The 27,838-nt window shown below is 58.1% G+C and overlaps 2 protein-coding genes across 2 annotated transcripts; both read right to left on the minus strand.

Moving 5' to 3' along the window:
- Window positions 1–597: 597 nt before the first annotated feature.
- WNT9A (Wnt family member 9A) lies at window positions 598–26,748 on the minus strand. The gene is made up of 4 exons (XM_043467067.1): window positions 26,524–26,748; window positions 6,858–7,114; window positions 5,803–6,065; window positions 598–3,611 (listed from the first exon to the last, which is right to left on the minus strand). Exons 1-4 carry the CDS (start codon window positions 26,616–26,618, stop codon window positions 3,129–3,131), a joined length of 1,098 nt encoding a protein of 365 aa, XP_043323002.1. The 5' UTR covers window positions 26,619–26,748; the 3' UTR covers window positions 598–3,128.
- LOC122440613 lies at window positions 11,476–26,495 on the minus strand. The gene is made up of 2 exons (XM_043467068.1): window positions 23,733–26,495; window positions 11,476–22,005 (listed from the first exon to the last, which is right to left on the minus strand). Exon 1 carries the CDS (start codon window positions 25,895–25,897, stop codon window positions 24,914–24,916), a length of 984 nt encoding a protein of 327 aa, XP_043323003.1. The 5' UTR covers window positions 25,898–26,495; the 3' UTR covers window positions 11,476–22,005; window positions 23,733–24,913.
- Window positions 26,749–27,838: the final 1,090 nt, after the last annotated feature.

Below are 27,838 nucleotides of genomic sequence, written 5' to 3' on the forward strand. Positions count from 1 at the left end.
CAGCAGGAAGGATCACCCTCTGGAGCCTCCCGAGGGAGCTGGGCCTGCCCACATCTTGATCTCAGACTTTGGCCTCCAGAGCTGGGAGAGAACAGATCCCTGTCGCTGTAAGCCATGTCTCTCAGCTTGCTTGTGGTCATCTGTTATGCCTGTCCCTTGACTAACACAGGGAGCAATGCGCCCCAGCTGTCCCCACACTCCTCCAGGGCAAAGCGTGGGAGAGTCCCTGTCTGTGTGGCACTTTGTTAGAAGCAGGGGCCCGGGGGCTCACTGCGTGAGGGAGTGCTGGGACAGAGGCCAAGCGAGATGGAGCTGGGCACCTGGTCCTCCAGGACCAGCCTATGAGCGGATCCGCGGGGCCACTCGGTGACTGGGGACCTGGGACATGGCCTCTGCACGTGAGAGCTGCTGCCTTTCCGGATGCTGACCGGGAGCTACCGCCCCCTCCCACCTTCGGGCAGGGCTGGGCTGGACTCGGTCTGCAAGAGACCCCTTTACTCCGTAAACCCTCTCACCTCCCTGGGCCCTGCTCCTCCTCCAGGCCCATCTCCCCAGGGCCCCTGCAGACCCCTCTGAAGGCAGCCATGGAGAGGAGGCTATAATTTAAAAATACATTTATTTAGTGTTTCCATTTGTTTCTGTTCTGTTACACAAGGCCATTAAATAAATACATTCTCCAAGTCACTCGAGTACACACCTACTCACTATACAGATGAGGTAGAGAAATCGATAGGCTCACACAAGACTTCTCTTGTGTGTGAATGCCCCTCTCCTCCCGCCCGCCTCCACCTGGCCTGATCGAGCACGCTGAGCAGAGAGCAGGTGGCCGGGACCTGCCTGGCCCCTCAGCATGGCTCTGCCCCTGCGGCCCCGGGGCTGGGGGTCTGGACCCCGCCACAGACATGTGTTCTTTGAGAGATCCTCTGCTGTACAGACAAGAAGCGTGTTAATAAGAGGCTCCGTCTGCGGGAGTGCTTCTTCGCGTAGCAAGACATTCTGATATATATTTATGTATAAACAAACCAGCCAGCAGACGTTTTCAATCTGCTTTGTTTAAAAAAATACTTTTCTTAATATTTATGACATAGAGCTAAATGTGGTATTTGACTTAGAAAAAATCCTTCCTCTGACTTGCTGCCCTTCCAACCCAGTAGTGACCGAGCTACAGTCTTGTCATAGAAACATGGCCAGCTCTGCCTGCTCCAGGCCCCAGCAGGTGGGAATGCTTGGGGACAACTGGGACGCGCCCCCGCCTCTCCCCGCCCTCCAGCCAAGTGTGGAGGAGACCAGGCTGCAGGCCCGCATCCCCCACGGCCACAGAGCCCACCCCAGCTCCCTCCCAGGGGACATGCCTTGGCTGCCCCACTGTCAGCACGCAGTTCTTCACGGGGACGTTCTCTGAACCACAGGAGAAAAGACTCTACTATTTACACTATAGAACAGGGACAAAGAGACCCACATCCACATAAATAGGTTTTCTTCTACAAACACAGTCTCCAGGGTTCCTGAAGCCCCCCCTGGACTCCGAGGAATCCCTTCACTCAGTAGTTCCTGCGTCCACACTGCCTGCCCCAGCTCCGTGCCTGCCCAAACCCCAGTGCACACCCTCTGGGCAGAGTCATAGAGCTGAGCAGGATGGGGCCAGGGCTAGAGGCCCTACCAACACGGGCAGGAGAGCTCCACACCTAGGAGAGGCGCCCGAGCCAACCACTGACCGCACCCACACAGCGCACACGTGAGCACAACGCCACACACAGGCACACGCAAGCACATACTCACCACACATGCACAAACACACGCCCATGGTCACACACGCACATGCACCCACGTACGTAATGCACACCCATGCAGACATGTACTCTCATGCACGAATACACACTACACATGTGGAAACATGTATGTGCGCACACACAAGCATGCATCTGCACTTATACACAGAACATACTCACAGATGGACACTCATGCATTCACACAAACATGCTCATGCACACACACCACACACTCATGCATGCACACACACATGCACACACGTGTGCACACACCCTCAACCAAATCAGGTCAGTGATGGCCATACTTTTCCCTTCTCTGCAAAATCGACAGCATGACCAAGAACACTTTCCATTTGCCAAATCCTATCTCCAAACTCTCTCCACCCATGTCTGCCCCCACCCTGCCTCCCCTACAGTGACAGAGGACAAGCTGTGCCCTCCTCATGAAATGAACCTCCAAGAGGCTGGCCCTGACCCTCTGCCTATGCCCACCTCTGGGGGAAGAACAGGCCGCCTTCTGCCACCCCCCAGTCCCAGAATCTGCATTGAGGAGTCTCGAGTGTGGATCCATGTGCCCTCGGGGTGCAGAGGAGGGCCCGTCCACCTCCCTGGTCAGCCTTGCTACGGGTAGCCAACCTGGACCATGGGACCTGGCTTCCAGAAACCCTGAGGGTGGTGGCCAGACACAGCTTGCTTTACTTCTTTAAAAACAACAACAGCAATGTCTCTCTTGATTTAGTGGTTTCAAACGACAAAGCAGATCAGGCAAACAGGTCAGGAGGGGGTTCGGAGGGGAGGGAGGAAGGGGCTCCTCCAGACCAGGCTCTACTGGGAAGGGGAGGAGCCACAGCCTGGGAGGCTGCAGAGATGGAGAAAATAATATTATATATTAGTTAAATAAAAATAACTTAAAAGTCACTGATACTACTCTAAAGAGAAGTACGTGATGTCAGAGGGGCCAGCGGAATACCCCCCACAGTCGGGCGGCCAGGCGCCTGCTCTCTCTCCTAGTGGTTTGACTCTAAGCCAGTGCTGCTGCAGGTCAGCCCACACAGAGGTCGTGTGGTCACGAAGGTGTGCCCGCCGCTCCTCAGAGGGCACCCAGCGCACGACAGGCGGCTGGTGACTTGGGGGGACACAACTTGGAAAGCATCCGTGCAAAGCTCTCAGGTCACGGGGCGGGACGAGCAGGGAGGACGCAGGGGCCAGACTGGGCCTCTGAGAGGCGGAGCCAAAGGGCTGGAGATGGCCCGCTCAGCCGGCCCCCAGGCCTCCCCGCCCCTGCCCTGCAGCCAAGCGTGCTGGGGGCGCCCAGGCCGGGGGACGCAGCCCCTGCAGCAGCCTGGCCAGGCCCGGGGCTCAGCCCTTGCAGGTGTAGACCTCCTCCCGCTGGGTGCACTGCCTGCACTCCACGTAGCAGCACCAGCGCACTTGGCACTGGCAGGGCCGGGTCACCACCCGGCTCTGCGTGTTGTGGCCGCGCCCGCAGCAGATGCTCTCGCAGTTCTTCTCGCGGTGGCACCTGCGGCCGGCGGTGCCGGGGGAGAAGCGGCCGGCCACGCAGAAGCTGGGGGAGTCGTCCAGGTGCACCAGCTCCGGCGTGCGGGGCAGCGGGTCGCCGCCGCCCGCCCCGGCCGCCCGGCCCCGCGGGGCCGATATGGCGCCGGCCTCGCCGGTGGCCTCGTTGGTGGTGCTGCCCACCTTGAGGGCCGTCTCGTACTTGTGCTTCAGGCGCTTGCCCACCTCGTGGAAGGGCGCCAGCTGCCGCCAGCACGTCCGCACGGTGCACGAGCCGGACACGCCGTGGCACTTGCACGTCGTCTCCACCCCGGCCTTGATCACCTGGCGAGAGGGGGGGAGGTGGGCGTGAGGGACCCCCTGAGCAGACGAGACCAGCCCCCGAGGCAGCTCGCAGAGGGGCTGGCGCTGCCAGACCTCACGGCCAAGCGGGCCACCACTGTTTATCACCCAGGCTTCCTGGCTCCCACAAACAGCCCTTCCTCTCCCAGCCATGGGTCACCCAGGACAGAAATCCCACAGCCAGCACAACTCCGGAGGAGCCACCACAGCACCCTGCACCACCCAGGCGCCCCCTTCCCATCCCCGCATCCCAGGATGTCCCCCGCCAGGGCAGGGCACCCCTCCCCACTAGCCCTCCTGTCGGTGACCCCAGGACCACACAGTCTGTCCTCAGCAGTCTGTTCCTTGAAAATTTAAGGACAAGCAAGTCAGCATGCCTAGTGGACAGAACTGGCCACCAGAGTGTACGTTCTGAGTTGACCATGTCTCTGCCTGGGCATAGGGACCAGATGCAACTTCATGTGCAGGCACCAGCTGCCACCCTGCTAAGTGGAACTTGGACGGAGGGAGAAAGCCTCCAGCGAGGAGCAGAGAGGACAGGGCTGCACCCACCCCCGCACACGGTGGGGGCAGGCGCGGCCCAGCACCAGCCTCCTGCTCTGCATCTGGGGGGCTGCCCAAGACTCAGGCTGGCCCTTCCCCTCGCAGGACTTGGGTCCCACGTGCAAAGCCATGGAGTCAGGCCAGCTGTCCCACAGGGCCTCCTGCCTGACTTCCCACACTGGGGTCCCAGGAGGGACGTGGGGAAGAGGAATGGCAAGGAAGGGGGAGGTTCCTCTCCCATTGGGCCCCAAGCCAGGCCTGAGCTCCCACACAGCCCCCAGGGAGAGCCAACTCAAGGAGGATTAAGAAACATAGCTGCCCTCCAGCCAGGCAACAGAAGAGTCACATTTAATGATACTTTGCTGAGAAACCCGGACAAATTTAATTAAAATGTGGCTTACCCAGGACCAGTGGAGCTAATGGAGCACTTTCATATTCTGACTTTTCATTAATAGCTCACAAAAGGGCGAGTGCAGAGGAAAAGAAAGGGCCTCCCCTGGGGGATTTAATCAGCCTGCACCCCTCCCCAGAGGGTGGAAGGACAGGCAGAGCTCCCGTGGCAAAGGGGGAAATTGATTCTTTAATAAGCCCATACCTCAGAACCCTGGCTTCTCAATAAAGAGGGGCTCAGAAAGGGGCTGGTATTAATTACCTCATCACCCCCTCCAGCCCCCAGGCTGGGACTCCAAATCCCAAGGGCTGCCCCACAAGCACGCAGATCCCACTCCCGCCCCTGACGGCCCCACAGCCCAGGCTGAGCCTTGGGAGGCATTCGATTGTCCAGGCGGTGCAGGGGCTAAGAGGGTGGGGTGCTCTGTGCACAGTGAAGGTGGTGGGACCTGAACCCTCCTCCAGGGTGTGGAGCTGAGGGGCTGCCGGGGGGCGGGTTGGGGTAGAGGGTGGCTGCCTGCAGCAAGGGAGCTGCAACACTCCTTTCTAGCTTGAGTCTTCTGTTTCCAGTTTCCTCAGAACAGAGTCCTGGCCACAGACAGGGCCCCTGAGGCAGAAGCAGCCTCCCCAGCTTGGGCCAGCCATACCCCTAGCGTTTCTCCAGAACCCCTGAACCACACACTGACCCATCTACCATTCACCTAGGTCCCTGGTGACAGGACCACTCACCCCTCAGCCCCAACAGGTAAGGTCTAGTCCAATCTCCACCTGGTTAGATGGTGCCCAGTAGATGAGACCCTCCTTGTGGCCTTGACCACCCAGGATGCCCCTTCCTGCTCCCCAGGCAGCAGCAAGCAGGACTTCTGGCTCTGCCCAACCCTGCAAGACCGTGGGGCACCCCATCCACAGAGCTCCCCATGACAACTATTACCCTGCCCATTGGGTAAGTAATGAGTCTTGTAAGCAGAAGGGCTGGAGGCCCCAGCTGTCCCCAGAGGCTGGAACAGACACACCATGGCAGCCACCTTCACCTCTTCTCGGACTCCCAGCCCTCTCCCAGACCAGTGCCCCGCCCCTCAGCCCCTGCCCCCCACCCCTTAAACACATGTTCACCCTGCCCACCACCTACACTGTCCCACGCTGAGCCCCAGCACATGCTAACTGCACCCACACCATGCCCTGCCCTGCCCCAGGCCCTGGACCCTGCGCCCTTTCCCGCCCCGCGCCCCGCCCGGCTTGCCTTCACACCCACGAGGTTGTTGTGGAAGTCCACGCGGGCTCGCAGATCCTTGCTAGACCGCCGGCCCAGGAACTCCTTGACGAACTTGCTGCTGTACTTGAGGTTGTCTCCGCAGCCGCCCCACTGCCAGGCCTCGCGGTTCTCCAAGTCCGGCGCCTCATCGCAAGTGCAGCGTTCCATGCGGCCTGCACTGCAAGCCTTGGCCAGCGCGTGCGTCAGGCCAGCGGAGGAGATGGCGTAAAGGAAGGCTGTCTCCTTGAAGCCTGGGGGTGAGGGCAGGGGCAGGTCAGAGGGCCAGAGTGGCCCTATCTCACTCGGGTGCAGCCAAAGCAGTCTCCCCGCGCGCACATTCCACATAGAGCAGGATCTGCGGGAAGGATCCTCCAGGGTGCGGGCCACAGGGAACCTGGGCAGACATGCGCTCCTGGGGTTAGGAGGTACCTTCTCATGCCCCAGACACAGGACCGCTCAGGGGCAGAGAATGCGGAGTGTACTGCAGCCACAGCGGTGCCCAGCACTCAGAGACCCCATCCCTCTGGGTCTCGAACCTACTGGACTGGCCAGGGGCCTCCATAAGCCTTGCCATGCCCTGCGCCCCAGGCCCCTAGTTTTCAAACAAAGCTGTTGAGAGATTCAGATGAGAGGCCCCCTTGGCACCCTCATACGGAAGGAGACACGAAAGAGGAACTCCACGCTAGGAACTAGGGCGCCAGCTGGACCCCTGCCCCTGCGTCCAGGCACTCGGCCTCAGTCCCGGCCATGTGGCAAGAGCCGTCAGAGCTGCCTCGGGCCCTGTCACAGCTGTCCACATGCGCCTGTGCCACCAGCAACTGTTCCACGCAGGTGTGAGCGGGGGGGCCAGGCGTGGGGGAGAGGGCAGGAGGCGGGGGGCGGAGAGCTGCGGGTTCAAGTCCCACCCACCGCCCAGCCACCTGAACTTGGCTGAGGAAACGCACGGGGGCGCCCCCCGGCTGGAGCCCCGCCCCCCGGCTGGAGCCCCGCCCCCCGACTGGAGCCCCGCCCCCGGCGCCCATCCAGGGGCCTGGCGCACTCACCTCGCTTGAGGAGGCTGGCCCGGTAGCGGCCCTCCAAGGTGCAGTTCCAGCGTTCAAAGCGGAACTGGTACTGGCACTCAAGGGCACTCATGCTGACCGCCTCCACCAGCGTCTCGGCCACACCCGGGTCCCGGCGGCACATGCGCCGCTGCTTGCGCTCCAGCTTCAGCCGGTCACAGGCCTTGTAGTGGGCCTGGGCAACGGCTTCCGGCTCCAGGGTCAGCGGGAGGATGGTCAGGGGCTCACTGCCCGTCAGCCTGGGCACACAGAGGCCAAAATGAGCCCTGCTCCAGAGGTGGGACGTCGGCGCTGGGTGAGCTGCTGCAGGCGCTGCGGCGGCAGCAGTACCTGGCTTCTGAAAAGCATGGTGGCAGCGGGACGGGAGCCCCAGCGGGTCGCCCTGGAGGGCAGGAAGGGCAGCGAGCCCAGAGACAGGGCTAGGCAGGCCGCAGAGACCCAGCAGGGGAGGGGGCGAGCCCGGAGGACCCCTGCCCACCAGGCACGTCTCTGCGTCCGCTTGCCCCTGTATCACTCACGCCCTGCCCTGCCGACGGCTTAGGGACCCCAGCCTAGCCCCCTGTGTGCGCTGGGTTCTCACTCGGGCTGCCCCGGGAGCAGACCCCAGGTACCTGCATGGCTGCTGAGCCCTCCCCAGCAACACTTGTCAGAAAGTGACCCCCCAGCTGGCACCAGCCTCCCGCCCAGGTCTGATGACAGCTCTCTGTTCTAGAAACTCAAACACACACACCTGGGAGGGCTGCCCAGCCCGGGGCACTGGCCAGAGGCACAGACGACCAAGGCAGGGAGGGGACGGGAGTCACAGGCCACGTGAGATGGACACCTACCACACCCTCCACCACCCACTCCCATGTCTGCTTACGCAGCTTGCTCCAGACCTCCAGCCTCTGCCATCTCCAGCTAGGGGTGCCTCCCCCCGGCCCTGCAGACCCTTGGGGGAGCCCTGCTCCCTCTCTGTCCTCCTGCAGCCTGTGCAGGTGGCCCCCATGGTTCCAGCCGAGTCTCCTGGAACACGTGCACCAGTAAGGGCACCCAGTCTAGGACCCGAGCGGCGCTCAGGAGGGAGCTGCTGGTTTGGAGCACCTCCATCCCCGCTCCTGGCTGAGCCAAGGCCGGAGCCGGTCTCTGCCGTCTGGCCTTCCTGCCCTAACTCCTTACCACCAGCTCCATCCAGGGACTGACCGGCCCTGGCCTTCTGCCTGCTCTGCTCAGAAGCACGGGTCTCAGTGTCCCCAGACAGACAACTGCACATCTGAGACCCAGATATGTCCAAGCCAGCCCCACTCAGACCTTCAGCCTTCGGAAGGGAAAAGTGCCCACCTGGATGCGAACGGGGCTCAGCGCCCCCTACTAGAGCATCATTAGAAACAAGTCCACCCCCCATCTCTCACGCCAGCCAAACCCAGGAAACAGGGCTGGCAGGAGTCCACAGATACTGGAGCCCCACACCTGGCCCCATCCCCACTGCTGCTGTCCTTGCAAAACTCCCTCAGGGGAACGCTGGCCCTGGGCTGACGAAGAGAGCCGCAGCTCTCTGCAGCGGACAGGGTGTGGGCGGGGTCTCCAGCTGCCTTGGCAGGGAGGTGGGCGGGGCCTCCGAGACCCCACCCTCGAGCAGACACCAGCACTCACGCAGCAGGCTGAGGCTCCTCTGGGGACAGCCTGGGGTACCACATTTTGTAGTTGCACACACACGCCTCCGCAGGCCCTGCCCTGCCCCATGGAGAGGGGCATCGCTGCATGTACCCTTAGGGTAAGGGTGGGGTCTTGTGCAAAGCAGAACCGGCCCTACTCTGAGACCCCCAGACCCCAGGCCCTAAAGGAGTTGCCCATCTCAGCCTCACTGATCAGCTCCCTGAGAACAGGAAAGCAGGGTGCTGAGGCCCAGGCAGCAGCAGGGCAAGGCAGCCGCCAGGACGCCCGAGCAGACTGGCCAGGTCTAGGGGTGTGCGGCAGGAAGGACCGCTACGCCCCGCCCCTGCACACCTAGGTGCAACACGAGCAAGGCCGTGGTGGGCACCCTGAGAAGACCCGCCCTCCGCCTTGGCACTGCTCCCCACAGTGCTGAGAACTGCCGCGCCAGTGAGCAGAGGTGGCACCTGCTCCCGACCCTGCGACTGAGGGTGTGGGTGAGCGTCCGCGCTGCAGAGCCTGTTCCCCTCTCCGTGAGCAACACTCGGAACCAGGAGGCTCCTGGGTATGCACTGGGAGGCCAGCGTGCGTGCTGGCTAGGAGAGAAGCTCCAGAGGTCCCTGAGATGTGGACACTCAGCAGCAGTGGGAATCAGAAGCAGCGAGGCCTTCAGGGAGAAGACACAGGAGCCTGGAGCTGGGACAGTGCATCGGTGGGATAGCAGCCCATGCCAGCCCCAGGCCCTGGTTACCTGCACCCCTCACCGAGTGTTAGGACGTCATGCCTAAAAAGACTGGGATGGGGCAGAAGCTGACATCAGAGGGCGGCTCTGTGGACTTCCAGGCCCCTGCCTGAGGACAGCTGCCACGCCAGGGCAGGGAGCAGGCAGTGGCCCGAGCACCCGGGGCCGGAGGCCGGGAGAGCCCCACTCCTCACACAAAGACAGCCCACACGGTGGAGACTTGTCCCCAGACAGGAATGCTAACAGCTGTGCCCAGAACTGCGTGCCACACAGCTAAAGCACTGTAGTGTCCCACCAGCACATCCCCCAGGCTGGATTCTCCCAGATTAACCGAGCTCCCACCACTGCCAAAACATTCGGCATCCAAGAGGACCCCGACTGCCAGAGCCATCCTGGGGGAACATAGGGCAGAGTTGGGAAGGGTAGCTGCGGGTGTGGACGAGGAGAGGGAGACAAATAGCAGGTGATGCTGCCTTCCAGTTCTCCAGGAGGCAGTGGGAGCACCTGTGTCCAAATTCTGTGCATGGGGACAGAAGTCAGGGCCTCCCACCCACTCAGTGCTAGCCTGTGTCCACACTACACATGGGGAGCTAATTCAGGGGTCCCCCACACCCAGGGCCAGCCTGCATAGCTACAGGTAGCTTCACTCCCATCTAACGTCAGCATGTCCATCAGGGGGTCAGAGGCGGCTCCGTAAACACAGCCACAGGCAAGCGGACCCTTTCCTGAGGCCAGGTGGTGTCTACATCTGTTCTGGGCAGAAGGATGTCCAGGTCCAGGAATGTCCATCTGGCAGCCACGCAGCCACATGGCTGAGGCCAGAGGCCCAAGGGCCAGGCCTTCCTCTGAGCCACCACCCAGTTCCCATGGTGGGCATGAGGCTAGGACCCAATGGTGCAACACTGCTCCATCCCCTGGCACCCCACCTCTTCAAGGAGGGCTCCAGGACCCCTAACAATCAGGGTGGACACAGTGTGGCAGCCTGTGAGCTTACAGCCTGGAACGCAGCAACAGTGGACAAGCCCTCATGCAGGTGCTGGACTAGGGGTGCGGGGACCATGTGTGGGGTGCAGGGAGGAGGGCGGCCATCAGGTGAGCTGGGCTCAGCCGAGAAGGCGCCAGGGACAAGCAACAGGTCTTGCAGGACAGAAACCCCACCACAAAGAGGACCCACAGAAGTGCTGGAGGAAAAATGAGAGGTTCATAAAACATTCTCAGAATCAGGAAGGCCTTTATCAGAGCAACTCAGAATCCAGAATGCCTTGAAAATTTAATACATTTGATGAAATACACAAGAATCTCTGCACAGAAAAGAGTAGTATAGAGTCCAAAGACCAACAGACAAAGACCAGGGAAAATGCTGCATTCAGATCCCAGGCCAAGGGCCAAATTTCTTTGCTTGTATGTGGGTATGTGCATGTGTGAACACAGGTGTATCTTTTCCTCTAGAGCAATAACTAAGGGATTAACTGTTCGCTGAATACAGGATATGAACATACAGTTCAAGAGAAGGAAATACAGCTAGCTATTAAAAACATTTGCATTTCACTCAAAAAAACACGAAATAAAACTATATTGATCAGTTATTTTTCATTCATCAGATAAGTGCAAATCAGTATCTGAGAAGATAATGTCAAGGACACAGGGAAAGAGGTGTTCCTCCTTGGCTGGAATTCTGGACACACCTACAAAAATTCACCACCAATCTCTTTCTAGAAATACAGCCCCCATATATTAATGTGTTATCTTAAAATGTACAGGCAGGGACTTCCCTGATAGCCCAGTGGTTAAGATTTCACCTTCCAATGCAGGGGGGGCTGTGGGTTCAATCCTTGATCAGGAAGCTAAGATCCCATATGCGTTGTGGCCAAAAAACCAGAAGCAGTATTGCAGCAAATTCAATAAGGGACTTTAAAAATGGTCCACATTTTTTTAAAGTACAAGTCAAAAAAAATTTAATATCAGCAAGAAGAAAGAAATGTACAAGCATATGTCACTTATGTGTTACCCAATGCAATGCTGCTTAGTCGCTCAGTTGTGTCCGACTTTGCGACCCCAGGGACTGTACCCCGCCAGGCTTCTCTGTCCATGGGATTCTCCAGGCAAGAATACTGGAGTGGGTTGCCATGCCCTCCTCCAGGGGATCTTCCCAACCCAGGGATCGAACCCAGGTCTCCCGCGTTGTAGGCAGATTCTTTACTGTCTTAGCCGCAAGGGAAGCCCAAGAATACTGGAGTGGGTAACCTATCCCTCCTCCAGGGGATCTCCCCGACCCAGGAATTGAACCAGGGTCTCCTGCATGGCAAGCGGATTCTTTACCAGCTGAGCTACCAGGGAAGCCCATGCTATCATGCAGAAACCCTGAAAGCGCTGACTGTTACTCACAAAGACTGGAGACAGGCTGAATGAATGAAGGGGACCGTCCACTCCGGTGTTCAGCAGCCCTCAGAGGCGCCACGGCCCGCCTGCTGTGCACACTCGGGGCACAGGTGCAGGCCTCAATCTGCAGAGGACCCGTGTGCGCACGTGGGGGTGCCCGGGGAGACCCAAGACAAAGATGGCGCGGGGCAGAGGAATCCCGTCCTTCTCCCCGCGGCCTGTGAGCCACGCGCATGCTGGCCCATGCACATGTGGCCTATTCGAAATGACCAAGTCCAAACCAGGGGCCTGGAGAAGCTGCAGGCTCCCAGCCCTGCAGCCCAGCCTGGAGTGGTAAGCCTCTGCCCACACAGCCGGTCTCCAGCCCAGAAAGCGCCCAGGCCACTCCGCACAGCACAGCTCCCCCAAACACCCAGCTGTTCGTACCGGTATGCCTGCCACTGGGCCCGACAGAGCCGCCCCTCCCACCCCCGATGTCTGGCTGAGACAGGTGAGTGGGTGGGCACAGAAGCCTGCCGGGCGGCCCATGGAGGACTTGAGCCAAGGCTGGCTGCCCTTGCTCCATCCCACTGGCCTCTTCCAACGCTGGACCTACTTCCCAGGAAGAAACAACGAGATATAAATGTTGGTCTGGCACTTCCCAACACTCGAGTATTTTCAAGAGATACAGTAAACACGTGGAAGGGAGTAGCACAACTGTGGAAAACGGCTCTCACGCAGCTCAAACAATAGCCCTATGCATGGGCACTCCCAGCTCCTACCACCAGCGTCATAAACAAGCTCCCAAACATCCTCCAAGAGCTCCCCAACTCGCTGTACACATCCAGCTCTCCGTCCAGCTGATGCCAACATCTGCCCAAAAGAATTTGGTGGGGCCAGTGTCCCTCAGGATCCTAAAGGTCCTGTCTCCTCACTGCTGTGTGACGTCACAGCAGCCTCACATGGGGCACATTCCCAGACTCCCCCCATGCTGGGCTAGTTGTCCACAGACTGCTATTTTACTGGTATTCCTTCAGGAGCTCCTTCCAATAGATTCCAAGGTCACACGTTGCATCTGCATTTGCACACACGTGGCAGGGTTTGCTGGGGCGCTTGTGACTGCTGTGTGTGCAATTCTGAGCCTCTCCACTGGGGAGAACAGTCTCTCTCCATTTACTCAGAATTCCTTCCTGCCTCTCTCTGAAGTCTTACAGTTTCCCCGACTGAAGTCTGAAGACTTACAGACCCCCAAAGGGTGACCCTGGGTTAGGCTCAGTCTGTTTTCCAGGGTGCGTGTGAGCGTAGTCGCTTCAGTCGTGTCCAACTCTTTGCGACCCTATGAACTGTAGCCCGTCAGGCTCCCCTGCTCATGGGATTCTCCAAGCAAGAATACTGGAGTGGGTTGCCATGACCTCCTCCAAGGGATCTTCCCGACCCAGGGATCCAACCCATGTCTCTTGCATTGGCAGGCAGGTTCTTTACCACTAGTACCATTTGTGTAAAAATAAAATATCTTTATAAAGTTGGTCTTCTCTCTGTTGCTGACCTAAAAAATCCAACTGACCCTATGCTGATTTAGTATTTGGTGACCCTGCTACATGCTGTAATTCGTTTCTGATGATTTTCAGATGCTCCGTGTACAATCATGCAGTCTGCAGAGACTTTTATTATATTTTCTTACTACGTGATTCTTCCTGCCTTCCTATGCTGGCTAGGGCCATCAGCACAACTGTGCAGAATCTGCCAACTACCCTCTAGGGCCCAGCCTCCTGACCCCCAGCTCCAGAGCCACCAGCCAGCACAGGCTATCCAATGCCCTTGCCAGCATGGGTGGCCATGAGGTGAAGGAGAGAATCCTGGGCAACACCACCAGGAAGTGGGGACCCCCATCCTTGCTCATCTCCCCTCCACAAGCCCAAACTCATGTCTCTTCCACCCAGACCCCCACTCCGGACATAAGAGCACCCTAACAGCTGGTACTATGGGGCCAGAGACCAGGAATCAGTGCCCTCACAGAGCCAGAACGTGACTGCTACGTCAAAGAAACAACTCCCACCACACTTCAGGGTCTGAGACAGTTGGCATCATTCAGATTCAGACAACGCTGATGACAGGCATCCTTGTCTGACTCTTCGTCATAAAAGGGAAGGTGTTGCCATTTCACCACTAAGCATGAGGTCAGCTGTTTTTCTGGACACCCTGTAGCAAGTTAAAGAAGTTCCCTTCTGCTTTTAGTTTGCTAAGAGTGTTTTTAAAAATGACAAATGGATGCTGGACTTTATTAAATGTCATCTCTGCATCTTTTGGTGTGTGATTTTTCTCCTTTAATTTGTTAAACTGAGGAATTTCACTAATTGATATTTCTAATGTCAGACATTAAGCATTCTTGGAATAAACCCAGTTGGCCATGATGGGTTTTATCCCTTCTCTGTATTGCTATGTAACTTGATCATGTTTTGTCTAGGATATTTGCATCCGTGCTTGTAATTTTCTTCTCCCATGCTCCTCCTGCTGAGTTTTGGTGCCTTAGCAAGAGCTGCCCTTTTTTTAATTTCCTAGAAGAGTTCTGTTAGATTAGAACCATGCCTTTTTGACTGCTTGGTGAAACTTGCCACGAAACCATGCAGGTTGATGTTTTCCTGGTGGAAAGATTTTCTTTCTGATCCAGTTTCTTTTTTCTCTTGTTTAAAAACAGCTTTATTGAGATATAATTCACCTACCATAAAACTTGCCCATTTAAAGTATACAGTTCAACATTTGTAGTACATTTGCAGATATGTACAAACACCACCATGTCAATTTTAGGATATTTTCATTGTTTTAAAAAGAAACTTTATAGGATTTTCCTGGTGGTCTAGTGGGTGGGAATCCTCCGACAATGCAGAGGACACAGGTTCAATCCCAGGTCCAGGAATACTCCTCATGCCGTGCAGCACCTCAGCGCACGTGCCCCAACTGCTGAAGCCCCAGAGCCTGTGCTGTGCAGAGAGAGGCCGCCGCAGTGAGCTCCGCGTGCCCGGCAATGAGAGCGTGGCCCCTGCTGACGACAGCCAGAGCAGGCCCGTGCAAGGCACGGAAGACTCGGCGCAGCCAAAAACAATAAATGCGTAGTGAAATTATTTTTTAAAAGAAGAAACTCCATAATGTACTCTCTAGCTATCAACTCCCTATATTCCCCTCTCCCAACTCCTGGCAACCACTAATCTACCTTCATGTCTCTGTGGTCTCCCTGATCTGGACATTTCCTAAAAATGCAATGAAACAATGTGTGGCCTTTTGTGACTGGCTTCTTACTTATCACAATGTTTTCAAGGTCCATCCATGCTGTAGCACATAATAATATTCCGTTGTATGGATACACGACATTCTATTTTTTGCTCCTCAAATGATGGACTTGTGAGTTGTTCGCTCTTTAGCTATTGTTCATAATGCCGTTATGACCATTCAAGTACACATTTTTTCAAGAATATATGTTTTCATTTCTCAGGGGTATATACACAGGAGTGGAACTGCAGGGTCCTAGAGCAATTCCATGTTTAATTGTGTGAGGAACAATCAGATTGCTTTCCACAGTGGCTATATACCATTTTACAATCCCAATTTTTTTTTATTACTATAACATTAGTCAATATTTTAAAATCTTGAATCTGTTTCTGTTACTTTTTTTGTTTTCTCCATTTCCTCTGTATTTGCATATTTATCAGCATGGAACTGCTCATTATATTCCCTTGTTTTTGCCTGCAGAATCCGTGATAATGTTCCCTTCGCCAGACCCTAGCACTCTGAGCCTCCTCTTCACTGGGTTAGTCTCCTCAGATGCTTCTGAGACCTTCGTCCCAAAAAGGGGTCTATTCTTCTTTAGTGCACATTTGTTTGTCAATTTCTGCACTACTTTAATTTTCTCTCAATTTACCTTTTTTCCCTCACTTTGGCGATGGGCACTTGCTGAGTCCTTTCAAGTGTCTTTCCACTTCTAAAATATGCATTTAATTACCACTCTGGCAGCTTCAGGTCACCAGACTGAGCCTGATACAGCCCTTCCAGGGACCAGCTGAGGTCACTGTACTGAGCTGAGTCACAGCACATCCTCTCTCTCTCATTTCCCTCTTTCCCTTATGGCCCATTGAGCTGGTGTGTTCTCCCCCATCCTCTTATCTTCTGTACCCTGACATCATGTATCCCTTACCCAGATCCCATAATGAGACTAAGGACCTTACCACAACACCAATCACCGCAGTCTTATGCCTGGAGCATTTCATCCACTGGGGTCTTGGGGTCTGTTTATTCTTTCTGCTGGCCATGCCTCTTCCCATTTCTTTTTACCTCCTCTCTTGCCTTCTTTTGGGTTATTTTTATTACCCTGCTTTTCCTTTTGTTAACCTGAAGTCATATTTCCATTATTTTCATGGTTACCCTCAAAATTACAACTTGAGTCTGTAAGTTACCCATGTTCCATGTTGGTCAGGACTGTCCCCTTCTCAGTAACATGAGCCCTGAGTCAATCTTGTTGACTCCCTGGAATTATATGCTGTTGGGTATGTTAGTTCTACATTCAGGACCCAACAGGAAGCTGTTCAATGCTCCCTTATCCCTTCCTTCTTTTTGACTTTCTCTTTGCTCTTCACTCCTTTCTATGTCTGGAACACGCAGGGCCATTTCCTATGCCTAAACTGCACTGTCAATGTTTCCTTCAGAGCAACTCTCAATTTGCCTGAAAACGTCTTTACTTCACCATCATTTTGCAGTAATCTTCACCGAGCGTGGAGTTCTTGGCTGGCAGTCATTTTCTTTTCACGCACCAAGTGGATGGTCCCGCCGTCTTCTGGTTTTGCTCTCAGTTCTGAAGTCAGCTGTCAGCCTGATAATCCTTGGAAGGTGATCTATATTTTGTTTTTGGAGACTGCTTTGGTGTTTTGCAGTTGCAATCTGTTATATTATGGTATGATTTTTTTTTTTTTTTTTCCTGCTTAGAAAGACACTGGGCCTCTTGAATCTTCTTAATTGTTCTGATCAGTTTCAGAAAATTTTCAGCCATTCTCTCCAGACCTCACCCTGTTAATTTCCCCTCCTCCACCTCTGGGCTTCTGGTGGAGCGTGCAGGACCTCCTCACTGTGTTCCTAGGTTTCCCGTCCTCTCTGTTTGCCACATATCTGCCTGCCCAGGCCATACTCTGTGTAATTTCTCTTGACCTATCTTACAATTTTCCAATTCGCTTCAACAGTTTCTAACCTGCTTTCAAATCAGCCTATTACTTAAATTTTTCCCCAGTTCTCTTTGGTTTTTCCAAACTTGCTGGGTCAGTTTTTGTGGCTTCTCATTCCTTACAGATATCCCTAGCTTATCTTGCTCCTGAAAGCACAGCGAGAATTGTTTTATTCAGTGTGGGACACTCTGTTTACTGGTCTGCTGCCATCAATTCCGCAAGTCCCTGGCTGCACTTGCTCACACACCAAGTTATCTCTGTCCATGTGCTGGTCACCATATTTGGGAACTGTCTGTAGGAATAACCTGAAGCAGAGGATAAAGGTGCCCAAAATTCACACCCACCTGGAACTTCAGAATGTCCCTTATTTGGAATGTGGGTCCTTGTGGAAGTAATCAAGGTAAGGATCTTGAGACCAGATCATCCTGGACTAGGTCCCACATTGCTGAGGGCCCACCGTCCAATCCCAACCAGCTCTGCAGAGTCCCCCACTCCAGCCCTGGGGGAGCCGGAAAGAACCTAGAACAGACAGAGCCAAGCTGGGGATGCCCAACACCCTCTGGACCAGGCCTGAGGCTGTCATGCCAGACTATGCCCTGGAGACTACCAGGCCCACCCCTCTGAGCACCCTACCAGTCACACATCCTCACATCTGCCCTCCAGGGCAGCCAGGTGGCAGGACAGGCACTGTTGGAAGAGGGGGTGTGCAGGTTTGGCCCATGCGGGCACGGGGGCCACCCTGGTCCTCAGCACTCAGCCCCGAGAACACCTCACTCCTGCCCACTCACGGCCGGGGGTGGGCACAGGTTTTGATTTTCCTTCCTCCTGCCAGCAGGCCCAGCCACCCCAAGGGCCACCCTGCCCGCAAACCTAGCTCCTGGGGCATGGGGAGCTTAGACCCTGGGCTGGGCGGACGGAAGGAGAGCAGGCCAGAGCTCCAGAAGCCACAGCGCCCTGCCAAGGAAACCTCAGCCCCACCAGACAGCATTTAATTTCTGTGTGAATCAAATTCAAAACAAATTCCAGCGCTGAGAACCGGTTCTGAGATTAACCCTCCATCTGCCCGTGGCCTGCCGCCTCCCACCCAAGCACGTGGGGGTGGAGTGAGCACAGACCCCAGCAGCGCACGGGGCTCCCCGAGAGCGCCACCCTCCCTCGGCGCCCTGCTGAGGGACCCGGGTGAGCAGCGCAGGAGGGAAGCCCCGTGTACAGGTCACACTGCGACGGGGACTTTGTGTCCATGACGGCTGTCACCTCGGTCAGCAGAGAGAAGCACCCGGCCCCGCGTCCTCCGTCTCAGGGGGCTCTGACATCCCAGGCACAAAGAGCTCCTGGTCGGTCCCCGGCACCATCACCGACCGGCTACTCCAGGGAACTGCCTGGCCCCCCAGGAGTCGGCTGGCAGACCCAGGACTCGGCACACTCTGCTACCTGGGACCCGGAACACTGCCCACCAGGCCTGGCATCCACCAGCCTCACAGAAATGCCCCCATCCACCCTTGGCTCCTGAAGTGAGCAGAACTCGTGGGACCCCCCCCCAGACTCTAAGGGTCACCAGACAACGGTTCCCTCCCCAGACTAGGATGATGGAGCCCCATTGGAGAATGGCGGGCCTGCAGGCCCCCAGGAGAGTGACTAAGGCTGCCTGCAACCGCCGAGACGCACTGCCTGCCGCAAGGAGAAGACGGGCTACAGTGGCTTCACGCAGGGATTAGAGGGGCCAGCGCACCTCTGTGTCCTGGCCACCACTTCCGCAGGCCTCAGAGATGGCTGTGGACTCACGGTGGGGTTGCCACAAAGGACAGGGGAGACTCAGGGCAGGTGCTGGGAGAATCCCAGGGCGCCCCCGCCCCACCATTCCCAGCATCGACGTGGTGACCAGGTTCCTTCCCGGAGCTGGCCTCCCGGGGGCCCAGCACCACGCCAGACACAAAGGAAGGATGCTGGGACGGCCGGCACCAACACCCCGCCCTGGGGTGGCCTGGGGCAGCCACTGCTGCGCACTCCGTCCGAGCGGAAGCCAGGCTGCTGTGCTTTGGTCTGGGAGCCCCTGGCGGCCTCTACTCCCGGGCCAGACCACTTCCCTGGCCACGTCTACCTCAGGTATCGCTAAGAAAAACAAACGCAGCTTGAGGCTTGCCTTTTTCCATTCCCTCGTCCGGCGGCTGGTCTCGAGGCACAAGGCCTGCCAGCTGGGCGGCCGGGTTTCCTCCTGCGGCTAGGGGCGCCAGGCCAGCCAGGAACCTCACTGGGAGGAGCAGGGCAGCATGGCGGACTGTGCCTGCAGGTCACGGAGCCAGATGGCCAGCAAACCACCCAGGTCGACACTGTCCAGAGTGGGGCTGTCCTCCTCTGGAGACCCTGGCCCAGCCCACGAATGTCCCTTAATCATTAGCTCCTGCAGGAAGACAGGCTGGTCATCACCCAGACCATGCTACCAAGCCCCGCTCCACATACCTGCTCAGACCTGCTACGTGACCTGGGCAACCACCTGCCCCCACCTCCCCAACCCTTGCTCAACAGGACTTTCTGCTTCCCTCCTGCCCCCGGGCGCTCCAACAGAGCCCTCTGCCCTCAGCACAGCACCCACAGCAATGGCCCACGAAGCCTCTGTCCAATGTTCAGGACCCAGTGTCTCAAGTCTGCGACACCCAGCCCACCATCCGTGTACCGGAAGGTGCAGTGGTCCAGCCAGCAAGTGTGGGTACAGCGTGGTGGAGGTCGGGTGAGCAGAGAGTCAGGCCACCTGGGGAACGAGCACCTCAGACCCCACCCAGACTCCTGGGTGCAGAGACAGGAAGCGGAAGGGAGACAGGATCCCCCACAGGACTTCGAAGAGCCAGCCCAGCGCAGTTTGCAGAAGACACCACAAGGGACCACAGGTATAGGGTGATACTACTGGGCTGTCCTGTGGCTTCCTGAAAGAGGCAACAGCTGAGGCTACCCCGGAGGATGGGCAGGCCCATGAGGACAGTGGCCCTGCTCCCCACCCACCAGAGACTGACCTCCAGGCAGGGACCTGGCCTCACTCACTTCCCTGACAACTGCACCTCCTCTGAAACCTCCTGCAGCCTGCTAAGCCAGGGTGGGCATTGCAGGGGCACCCCTACCACCGGGACAATACACAATGGGAGCCTGGTGCCCCCCAGGCTGGGATTAAGGGGACTGAGTGCTGGCCCTGCTGACAGGTGTCACTTTTCTGCAGCCAGGAAAGCCAAGTCAGGCCCCCTATCAGCTCATCGCTCTGCCCCAAATTCAGGGCCCACTGCCCCCCAGGAGGAATCATGTGCATGCATGCTTTTCCAGGGGAAAAAAAAAAACCACACGTTTCTATTGTCCTTGATACTGCAAGGCCCCTGGGGTGGGTGGTGGGCACCAGCCTCAGGCTGGGGCACCCTGGAAGCTGGGCAGGATCCTGCTAGTGCCCATGGCCCGGGACTCAGGTTCTGGACCACAGTGGTGAGGACAGGGTGAGATTAGGCCAGCTGTCCTCCCGTCCAGACGGCCGCCGGCTGTGGTGGGACACCTGCTCACACAGCTGAGGGGAGCCAGATGGCGGCGGCTTCCTCCTCACCTCAGGCCCCACCAGGAGGCTTCAGACCCCACCGCCTGTGCACATGGGCTCCCAGCCCCGAGGCCCAGGCCTTCCCTGATGCTCCCGCCTGCCTCTGTGTTAGGGGGCCGGGGCAGAGCCCCACGGGAGCCTGCAGAAGGGGACAATGAGGGAGGCCGGAGCCAATGGATTGGGAGTCCACAGACCCCCAGAGCAGAGTGGACAGGAGGAGGAGGACTCTGGAGACCAGAGATGCAACAGGCAGTCAGCCCACCAGGGGATCCCCTCCGCCTCCCCCACCTGCTCTTTCCACCTGCCTCCCCATGTCCGCCCTGGACCCGAAGGCTGGGGAACTGGAACACCTCGGTCCCTCTGCTGGCCACAGAGGTCTGAGACCGCAAGTCCAGAAAGAATCTCCCTTCCTCTGCGGGCAGGAAGCCCGGCCCGTCCACCACATCCCTCCGTCCTCTCCTGTCCCTGGAAGCCCTCCCCACATCGCCAGGCCCTTCCAGCAGCCTGCTGCCTCCATCCCCAGCCCCCATCCCCCGCTGCAGAACATTTCTTTGGGGGAAATGTCTTTTCTGTTTCTTTGCCTAATTTCTGGCTCAGTTGTTTATCTGTTGAGTTGTAAGAGCTCCTTTATGAAAGGGTGAGAGACAGCATGCTGCCTTACAGGTCAAGAAAACAGGTTCTCCTCGGTCTGAGAACAGATCTAGAACGCTTAATGTAACCCAGGGCGACTTCCAAGAGGCGTCAGCAATCTCTCTGCCAGCCCCTCAGCGGCCCTGCACACTGTGGATAGGGCCCCATCGCCTGAGCCTCAGCTCACAGTGGAGGCCGACTCTCTCCTGACCCTCTGAAGCGCACTGCTCCCCGTGGCCTCTCCCCCAGAGGCCATTTGCCTTGCTGGCCTTCTTAGGGCGCGTCTGTCCTGAGGTGGGTCTCTGTGGGTAGCACCCGCCCTGCCACCCAAGCTCGCGTGGCTCCCCGAATTCCGACTTACCTTACAGCACCCCCACTCCTGGCCAGGGGATCACCTGGGACACCTCACCCTGCCAGCCCCTCCCTAACCCCCGCGGACTCTGGGTCTCCCGAGCCCCCCACATCTCCCCCTGCCCCTACGAGGGCTGTGGCACTCTCTCAGCAGGTCTCCACCTCGCCCCCCGCCCACTTCACTGGTTCACCACGCAGCCTCGTCCTTCTACCTTCAGGCCGGCTCCTCCCATCCTGGAAGCCTTCTCTCCTCCTTTCTGCTCCAGGGACCAGCTGGAAGCCTCTCCTTGAAGCAGCCAGCAGGCATGTGGCCACACAGGACCCCCAGTGGAACCCAAGGCTCAGTATTCTGAGAAGCGGAGGAGGTTGACCCTCCCTGACCTGCATTCAGAGACCACCCGTACCCCATGAGAGCACCCCTAAGCACAGTGCCAGGGCCCACAGCTAGCCCCAGTCTGAGGCAAAGCCCTAACCCCAGACCAGACCCCAGCAAGCAAACCTTCACCCCTGCCCCCACACAGTCCCCTGGGGGCCAAGCAGGAAGGTCTGTTGTGACGGTCCAGGGATGCAAACCTTTAGGAAGGGCTGAGAGGCAGCCTGCTGGTTCACAGGTCAAGAAAACAGGTTCACCTCGGTCCAAGAAGAGATCTAGAACATTTAAGAAGCTCTGACGTCTCAACAGAAAGACAAACAACTGTACTAAAAATTAGGCAAAGAAACTGAATAGACATTTCCCCAAAAGTAGACATTGCAAATAGCTGCTATGCACATAAAAAGATGCTCAATATCCCTAGCTCTCAGGGAAGCGTTAGTCGCTCAGTCATGTCTGACTCTTTGCAACCCCAATGACTATAGCCCGCCAGGCTCCTCTGTCCATGGAATTCTCCAGGCAAGAATACTGGAGTAAGTAGCCATTCCCTTACTCCAGGGGATCTTCCCAACCCAGAAACGGAACCTGGGTCTCCGGCATTGCAGGCAGATTCTTTACCTTCTGAGACACTGTGGAAGCCAGTCATCAGGAAAATGTGAATGAAAACTACAATGAGATACTACCTCAAGTCTATCAGGATGGCCAGAATTTTAACAAAAAAAAAAAAAATGTTTTTTTAAAATCAGAGAATTAAGCATTGGTGAGGATGTGGAGAAATTGGAACCCTCATGCATTACTGGCGGGAATGTAAAATGATGCTGTGGAAAAAGAGTTTGGTGGTTCCTCAAAAAGTTAAACACAGCATTACTACATGATCCAACAATTCTACTTTTAGGTATATACCCAGAAAAACTGAAAACATACATCCACAAAAAATAAAACCGTAAACCAATTTTCACGGGACCATTATCCACAATACCCAAAAAGCTGAAACTACCCAGGTACCTATCAACAGATGAAAAGATGGAAGAGAACCATCATATGCCCATCCAGTCGAATATTATTTAGTCACAAAAAGGAATGATACACTGAATCATCCTACAAATGTGAATAAATGTTGAAAACAGTATGCTCGGTGAAAAAAGCCAGATGCGAAAGGCCACATACGGTATGATTCCGTTTATATGAAATGTCCAGAACAGGCAAATCCACAGAAACAGAAAGTGGATTAGTGGTTGCCAGGGGCTGGGGGAGGGGGGGGCGGATATAAGGTTTCTGGGGTGATGAAAATGTTCTGGAATTAGATAGCAGTGCTGCTTGCACAGCCTTGTGGATGTATTAAAAACCACTGAACTGTATGCATCAACTAATAAGTTGAGAAGATGTGAGTTACATTTCAATAACAAAAAGCACTTGCCCCCCACCCATTCGCAACAGTCCAGAGCACCTCAGCTGCCAATTAAATTGATTGCCAGCACCTCTCATAGACTAGGGAAGCCCTCAATGCCGTTCCTAGTGCTGCCTCATCCATGCAGGCCTCCAGGCTGCCTAGAACAGAAAGTTGGGACAAACCCACAGACCTCACAGCACTGCCCTGCTCCCCCTCCGTAACCTGCAAATGCTTCCAGTATAATGTGGAGTGCGGAGGCCAACACCTGGAAGAGCCTCAGCGCTCACTGTGCCCCTTCTTGCTTCTTTTGAAGATTAATCACCTTGGAAGCCTCAGGCCTCCACTCGCCTGGGCAGCTCCTGGATGCCTGTCTCACAGCTTCCCTAGGGGCCTCTGCTGGGGGCTGGCTTCACACATGGGACCTCTAAGAAAAAGGCAGTGAAGCACCAGGGAGGCCAGGCAATGCTTTGGCTGGCACAGATCCCCAAATCCCAGCCCCAGCCCCTAACTCCAGGCTCAGAGAAGCACAAGGGTGGCTTGCCCCAGGGTCTGGGGCATCACCTTCCTGGGCAGATTTCAGCATACACGGCGCACCCTTTACCTCCATATTCTCACCTGAGGATAACACCAAGAGAGAAGCTGAGTATCGGAGAGCCCACCCAGGTCTATGGAGTGGAACAGGGAGGCCGGGGGGAGTGGGGGGAGGTCGTTGGTGGCAGGGAGGGGTGTCCAAGTTTGTATCTCAAACGTGCCGCAAGCCCTTGGGACAGCCTCTTCCTGCTTAGAGCCAGGCTCCACTTCCTTCCAAGAGGGCATCAGGCCAAGCTGTCTAGGCCCCCAGAGCACAGACACCTCTGTCGCCCCAGGAGAATCATGGAAACACCACCTGCTAATCACGCCGAAAAGCAGGGTCAGGCCCGGCAGGAGGAGAGAGGAGCCCCTTTTCCGTGGCAGGCAGGTGACCTGGAGGGCCGGCCTGGTGGCCAGAGGCTGGGGAGGACTGCGGAGGCCAGGCGGGTTGGGTTGCAGGCTGAGGGGGGGTGGGGGGGGGGCAGGCCGGGCGGGCTCCCACCGCCCACGTGATCCTCCCCCAGGCCAGCCTCTCCGGGTTTCTGGGCTGTAACTGGAGCTGCCCTGCCTGTGCGCCCCGGTGCCAGGCAGAGCTTTCAGAGTGGGGGAAGGGAGAGGAGGGCTGGATCCCAGCGCCTTCCCCCTGTTCCCTCGGTACTCGGGGTGGGGAGGGGAGCCCTAGCACAAGGCACAGGGAGGCCCCCTGGCTCTGGCCCAGCCCTGCCTGGCCCTGCCAGCCTTGGGCCATCTCCGCCTCCCCCTGCCAGGAGAAACAGCCCCAGACCCAGGCTCAGCCGCTCACTGCCGGCCAGAGGCTGGGTCTTTACACCCGGGGCTATCCTGAGTGGACTCCAGGACCAGGTCCCTTCCCGCCTTTGCCTGCTCAGCTGGCGCAGAGCCTGCCACCCTCCAGGACTTTCGTGCACCAAGCTGAGTCTTGTCTCTCTTGCCCGGCGTGGAGGATACAGAGGGGGAGTACCCCCCAGCAGAGGAAGCACAACTTCTTCCTATGGGGCAGTCTTCCATGGGGCGGGACTTGAGGAGCCCACTTGAGGTGACCTTTGGGATTAAAGAGCAGGGCCAAAAGGGCTAGCTGGAGAAGCCACAGGGGCACCAAGCCCTCCCAACTTGCCACACAGCCCCTGGGGGTTACTCTCTTCAAGGGAGCTAAGGAGACTTCCCCAGAGGTACAAAGCGCAGAGAAAAGATGGAGAAAGAGAGGGATGCTACCGGGGTGGCGGTGAAGGATGGGAGCCAGGACCCTGAAAACCACCCTGTGGCTCCGATCTTCCCGGAGAGTAAAAGCTGGCAGCAGGGACTCCGAGCAGAGCACAGTGGCGCAGACGAGCCCAGGGCGTGTCTGAAGCCTGGTGAGCAGACCCATGGCTGCGCCTGGACAGCGCAAAGGCCCAGCTGGCTGACAGGCCATCGTGACTCACCGTGGACCTGCAGCCAGACAGCCAGCCTCTGACCCTCCCTCTGCCCGAGAGGGTGAGGCAAAGGCTGCACAGATGGCATGCAGGGGCGTGCCAGCCTCTGCACGGCCTGAGCCCCAGGCAGGCCAGACTCAGAGCCACAGCCCTGGCTGCGGGATGGGGTCTCCAGGGTGAGAAGACAAGGAGCTGACCCTGGAAGACAACCCAGGAGAAGGGAACAGGAGAAGTGGGTGGGGGGAGAAAAACACAAAGGGAAAGTTTCCCATGAAAATATTTTATTTTCTTTGAGAACAGGATACACCTGCAGGGCTTCTCGCCCAGTCGGCCGCTCCCCGCCCTGGCAGTGCCACATTTCTGGACCAACGGGGCCCTCTGCCGGCCAGGCCGCTGCGCGCCGGTGCCTGGTCCACGGGAGAGGGAACAGGTGACAACGGGTGCAGGGCGGCAGCCCGGAACGGGCATGAGGCACCCAGGACGGGGTCTGGGCGGGACTCGAGGCTGCCCTCGGCTCCAGGAGTGGCAGGAGGGCAGAAGGCGGGGCGGCTGGGGAGAGCCGCAGGGCTGCCTACACGATGCCACGCAAACCTCGGGGGCCCAGCTGCAGGGCACTGCGAGGGTCCCCAGAGCTCGCCTGGCAGGACAGCCCAGATCTGGGAGCGAGCAACCAGGAAAGGCAGGAAAGAACGATGGGGCGCGACGAGCCAAAACCACAAAAAACTGCTGCTGCGGAGAAGCGCGCGGGGCAGCGACCCGGGAGGCGGCTGGAGGCAGCATTCACAGCCCGCCTGGGCCCGGCGCACCAGAGAGGTCCCACAGACGCGCTCCCGCGGGTCGCGGCCCAAGCGAACGTCAGAAGCAAAGCGCAAGAAAAATAAAATTCCTCCAGCCTGGAGTTTTTTTCCCCCTTTGGGGCTCAGTGCAAGGAACATCTGGATTTTGTACGTATTTTTTTGTTGTTGTTAAATTAACTTCTCCGGGAGAGAAAGGAGGGGGAAACTGCAAGGCGGGTGGGTGTGCAGGGGCCAGGGAGGCTCCAGACGTTTGGCAAGAAATCCCAGCCAAAGGCAGCCGATAACCAGAGCTTGGTCCCGCAGCTGCAGGGAGCCTCGCGCACGGCCGCGGGCGCGGCCACAGGGACTACGGCTCCGGGGTCACGGAGGACCGGGGCCTCACGCCAGCCCGTCGGGCACGCCGGCCCCTCTCCGTGAGCCGCGCCACAGGGACACCGACTCCCGAACCCAGCGACGCGGGCGCCGCAAACAAACAGCTCCAGGCAACCCGGCGCCCCTCGCTAGCCCGGGCACCGCGCCCCGCGCACCTGGATCGCCCCCGCCCTCGCGCCCGCGCCGGCCTCGGGCCCGGCCCGCCCGCCCCGCCCGCCGGGCAGCCGAGGCACCTACCCGAAGTAGGCGGCCGAGGGGCGCAGCGCGGCGAGCAGCAGCGTCAGCGCGAAGGCCGCGGCCAGCCAGCGCGCCAGCAGGGGCCCATCCAGCATCTTGCCGCGCCGCGGCGGCTGACCATCGCGCTCCCGGCCCCGCGCTGGGCGCCCCGCGGCCGCCGCCCTCTTATAGCGCCCGGAGCGCCAGGCCGGGGGCGGGGCGCCGGCCAGCTGGCCCGGCCCCGCCCGCGCCCGGGGAGGGGTCACGCCGGCGCCGGGGGCGGGCCGAAATCCGAGCCAGCGCACCGCCCAGCCCTGGTGCCTCCGGGCCACTCGGGTCTCAGGGCGCGCCTCGCGCGTGGGAAGCGAGGCACGCGAGGGGCGGGTGGGAACCCGGGCGGCCGGAAGGGGCGGGAGCGCGGCGGGGGCCCGGAGAAGGGAACGAGCCCCCCAGCGGCTGTGGGCGTGGGTGGAGCCAAGTCGGAGCGTTGGTGGCCTGGGGCAAGACGGCGAGGCTGGCGCTGGGCGGCTAGCCGGGTGGGAGCGAGCGGGTGGGAACGCCGGGGGAAGCTGGAAGTGGGAGGTTTGGTGCAGCTGCGGGGGCGGGGTGTGACCTGGGGCGGGGCCGGGGCGGAGCTCTTGGCCGGCACGCAAGCGGGTGGTGCGGCGGGGGACTCGGGTGTCAGCCCGGAGCTGGAGCTCGCTTGTCGGCTCCCAGAGGAGTTTGCGTGAAAGGGGAGACAAGCCAGCAGGTGATGCCCCTGCCTTTGCGAGGCCAGACGGGCGCTGCTCCCTGGCTTGTTGTCTTGGGAATGAGGCGACCTGATCGGGGATGGTGCGGCCGGGTAGATCAACCTTTTGGGACCTCTGTCTCCCTATTCTTAAATCGAAGGAGGAGCTGGCTGAGGTCACTGCCAGCGCTGATCCTCGGGTGACCTCCTTCTCAGAACCTCTACTGTCAGGACTGGACGAAGGGGGCTTGGCACGGGGAGAGGCAGTAGGAGCTGCGAGAGACAGGGAGGAGAGACGATGCAGAATCACTGCTGAAGTAAGTCAGGGTCCGAGAACCCAAACCCCAGATTAAAACAGATAACACAAATCAACAGAAAACAGGTGGGCTCGAGGAGAATCCTTAGAGACCCTGGACCAGGGCTTCTCCATGTCAACAGCCACAGTGGGGGAGAGCTCTGAGGTTCAGGATATGGGAATAGTGTCCACGAAATGCCAGCCTTCAGGTGACCCTAGAGGCTCCATGGGTCCACTTGGCCAGTACTGTGGGGGCCCTCAAGTCCTGGGCCTGCAAGGGAAAGCACAGCTTTCTATCAGCCGTCTGAACT

This window comes from Cervus canadensis, chromosome 4, assembly GCF_019320065.1.
Source record: "Cervus canadensis isolate Bull #8, Minnesota chromosome 4, ASM1932006v1, whole genome shotgun sequence".
Classification (NCBI taxonomy): domain Eukaryota; kingdom Metazoa; phylum Chordata; class Mammalia; order Artiodactyla; family Cervidae; genus Cervus; species Cervus canadensis.

Bases quoted from the DNA above. Each gene is read 5' to 3' on its own strand.
- WNT9A (XM_043467067.1), bottom strand. From the start codon at position 26,618: ATGCTGGATGGGCCCCTGCTGGCGCGCTGGCTGGCCGCGGCCTTCGCG. The intron at 7,115-26,523 runs GTAGGTGCCTCG...CTGTGTGCCCAG, and splicing joins CCCTCGGCCGCCTACTTCGG to GCTGACGGGCAGTGAGCCCC. The intron at 6,066-6,857 runs GTGAGTGCGCCA...CCTCACCCCCAG, and splicing joins GGCCAGCCTCCTCAAGCGAG to GCTTCAAGGAGACAGCCTTC.
- LOC122440613 (XM_043467068.1), bottom strand. From the start codon at position 25,897: ATGCTGCCTCCAGCCGCCTCCCGGGTCGCTGCCCCGCGCGCTTCTCCG.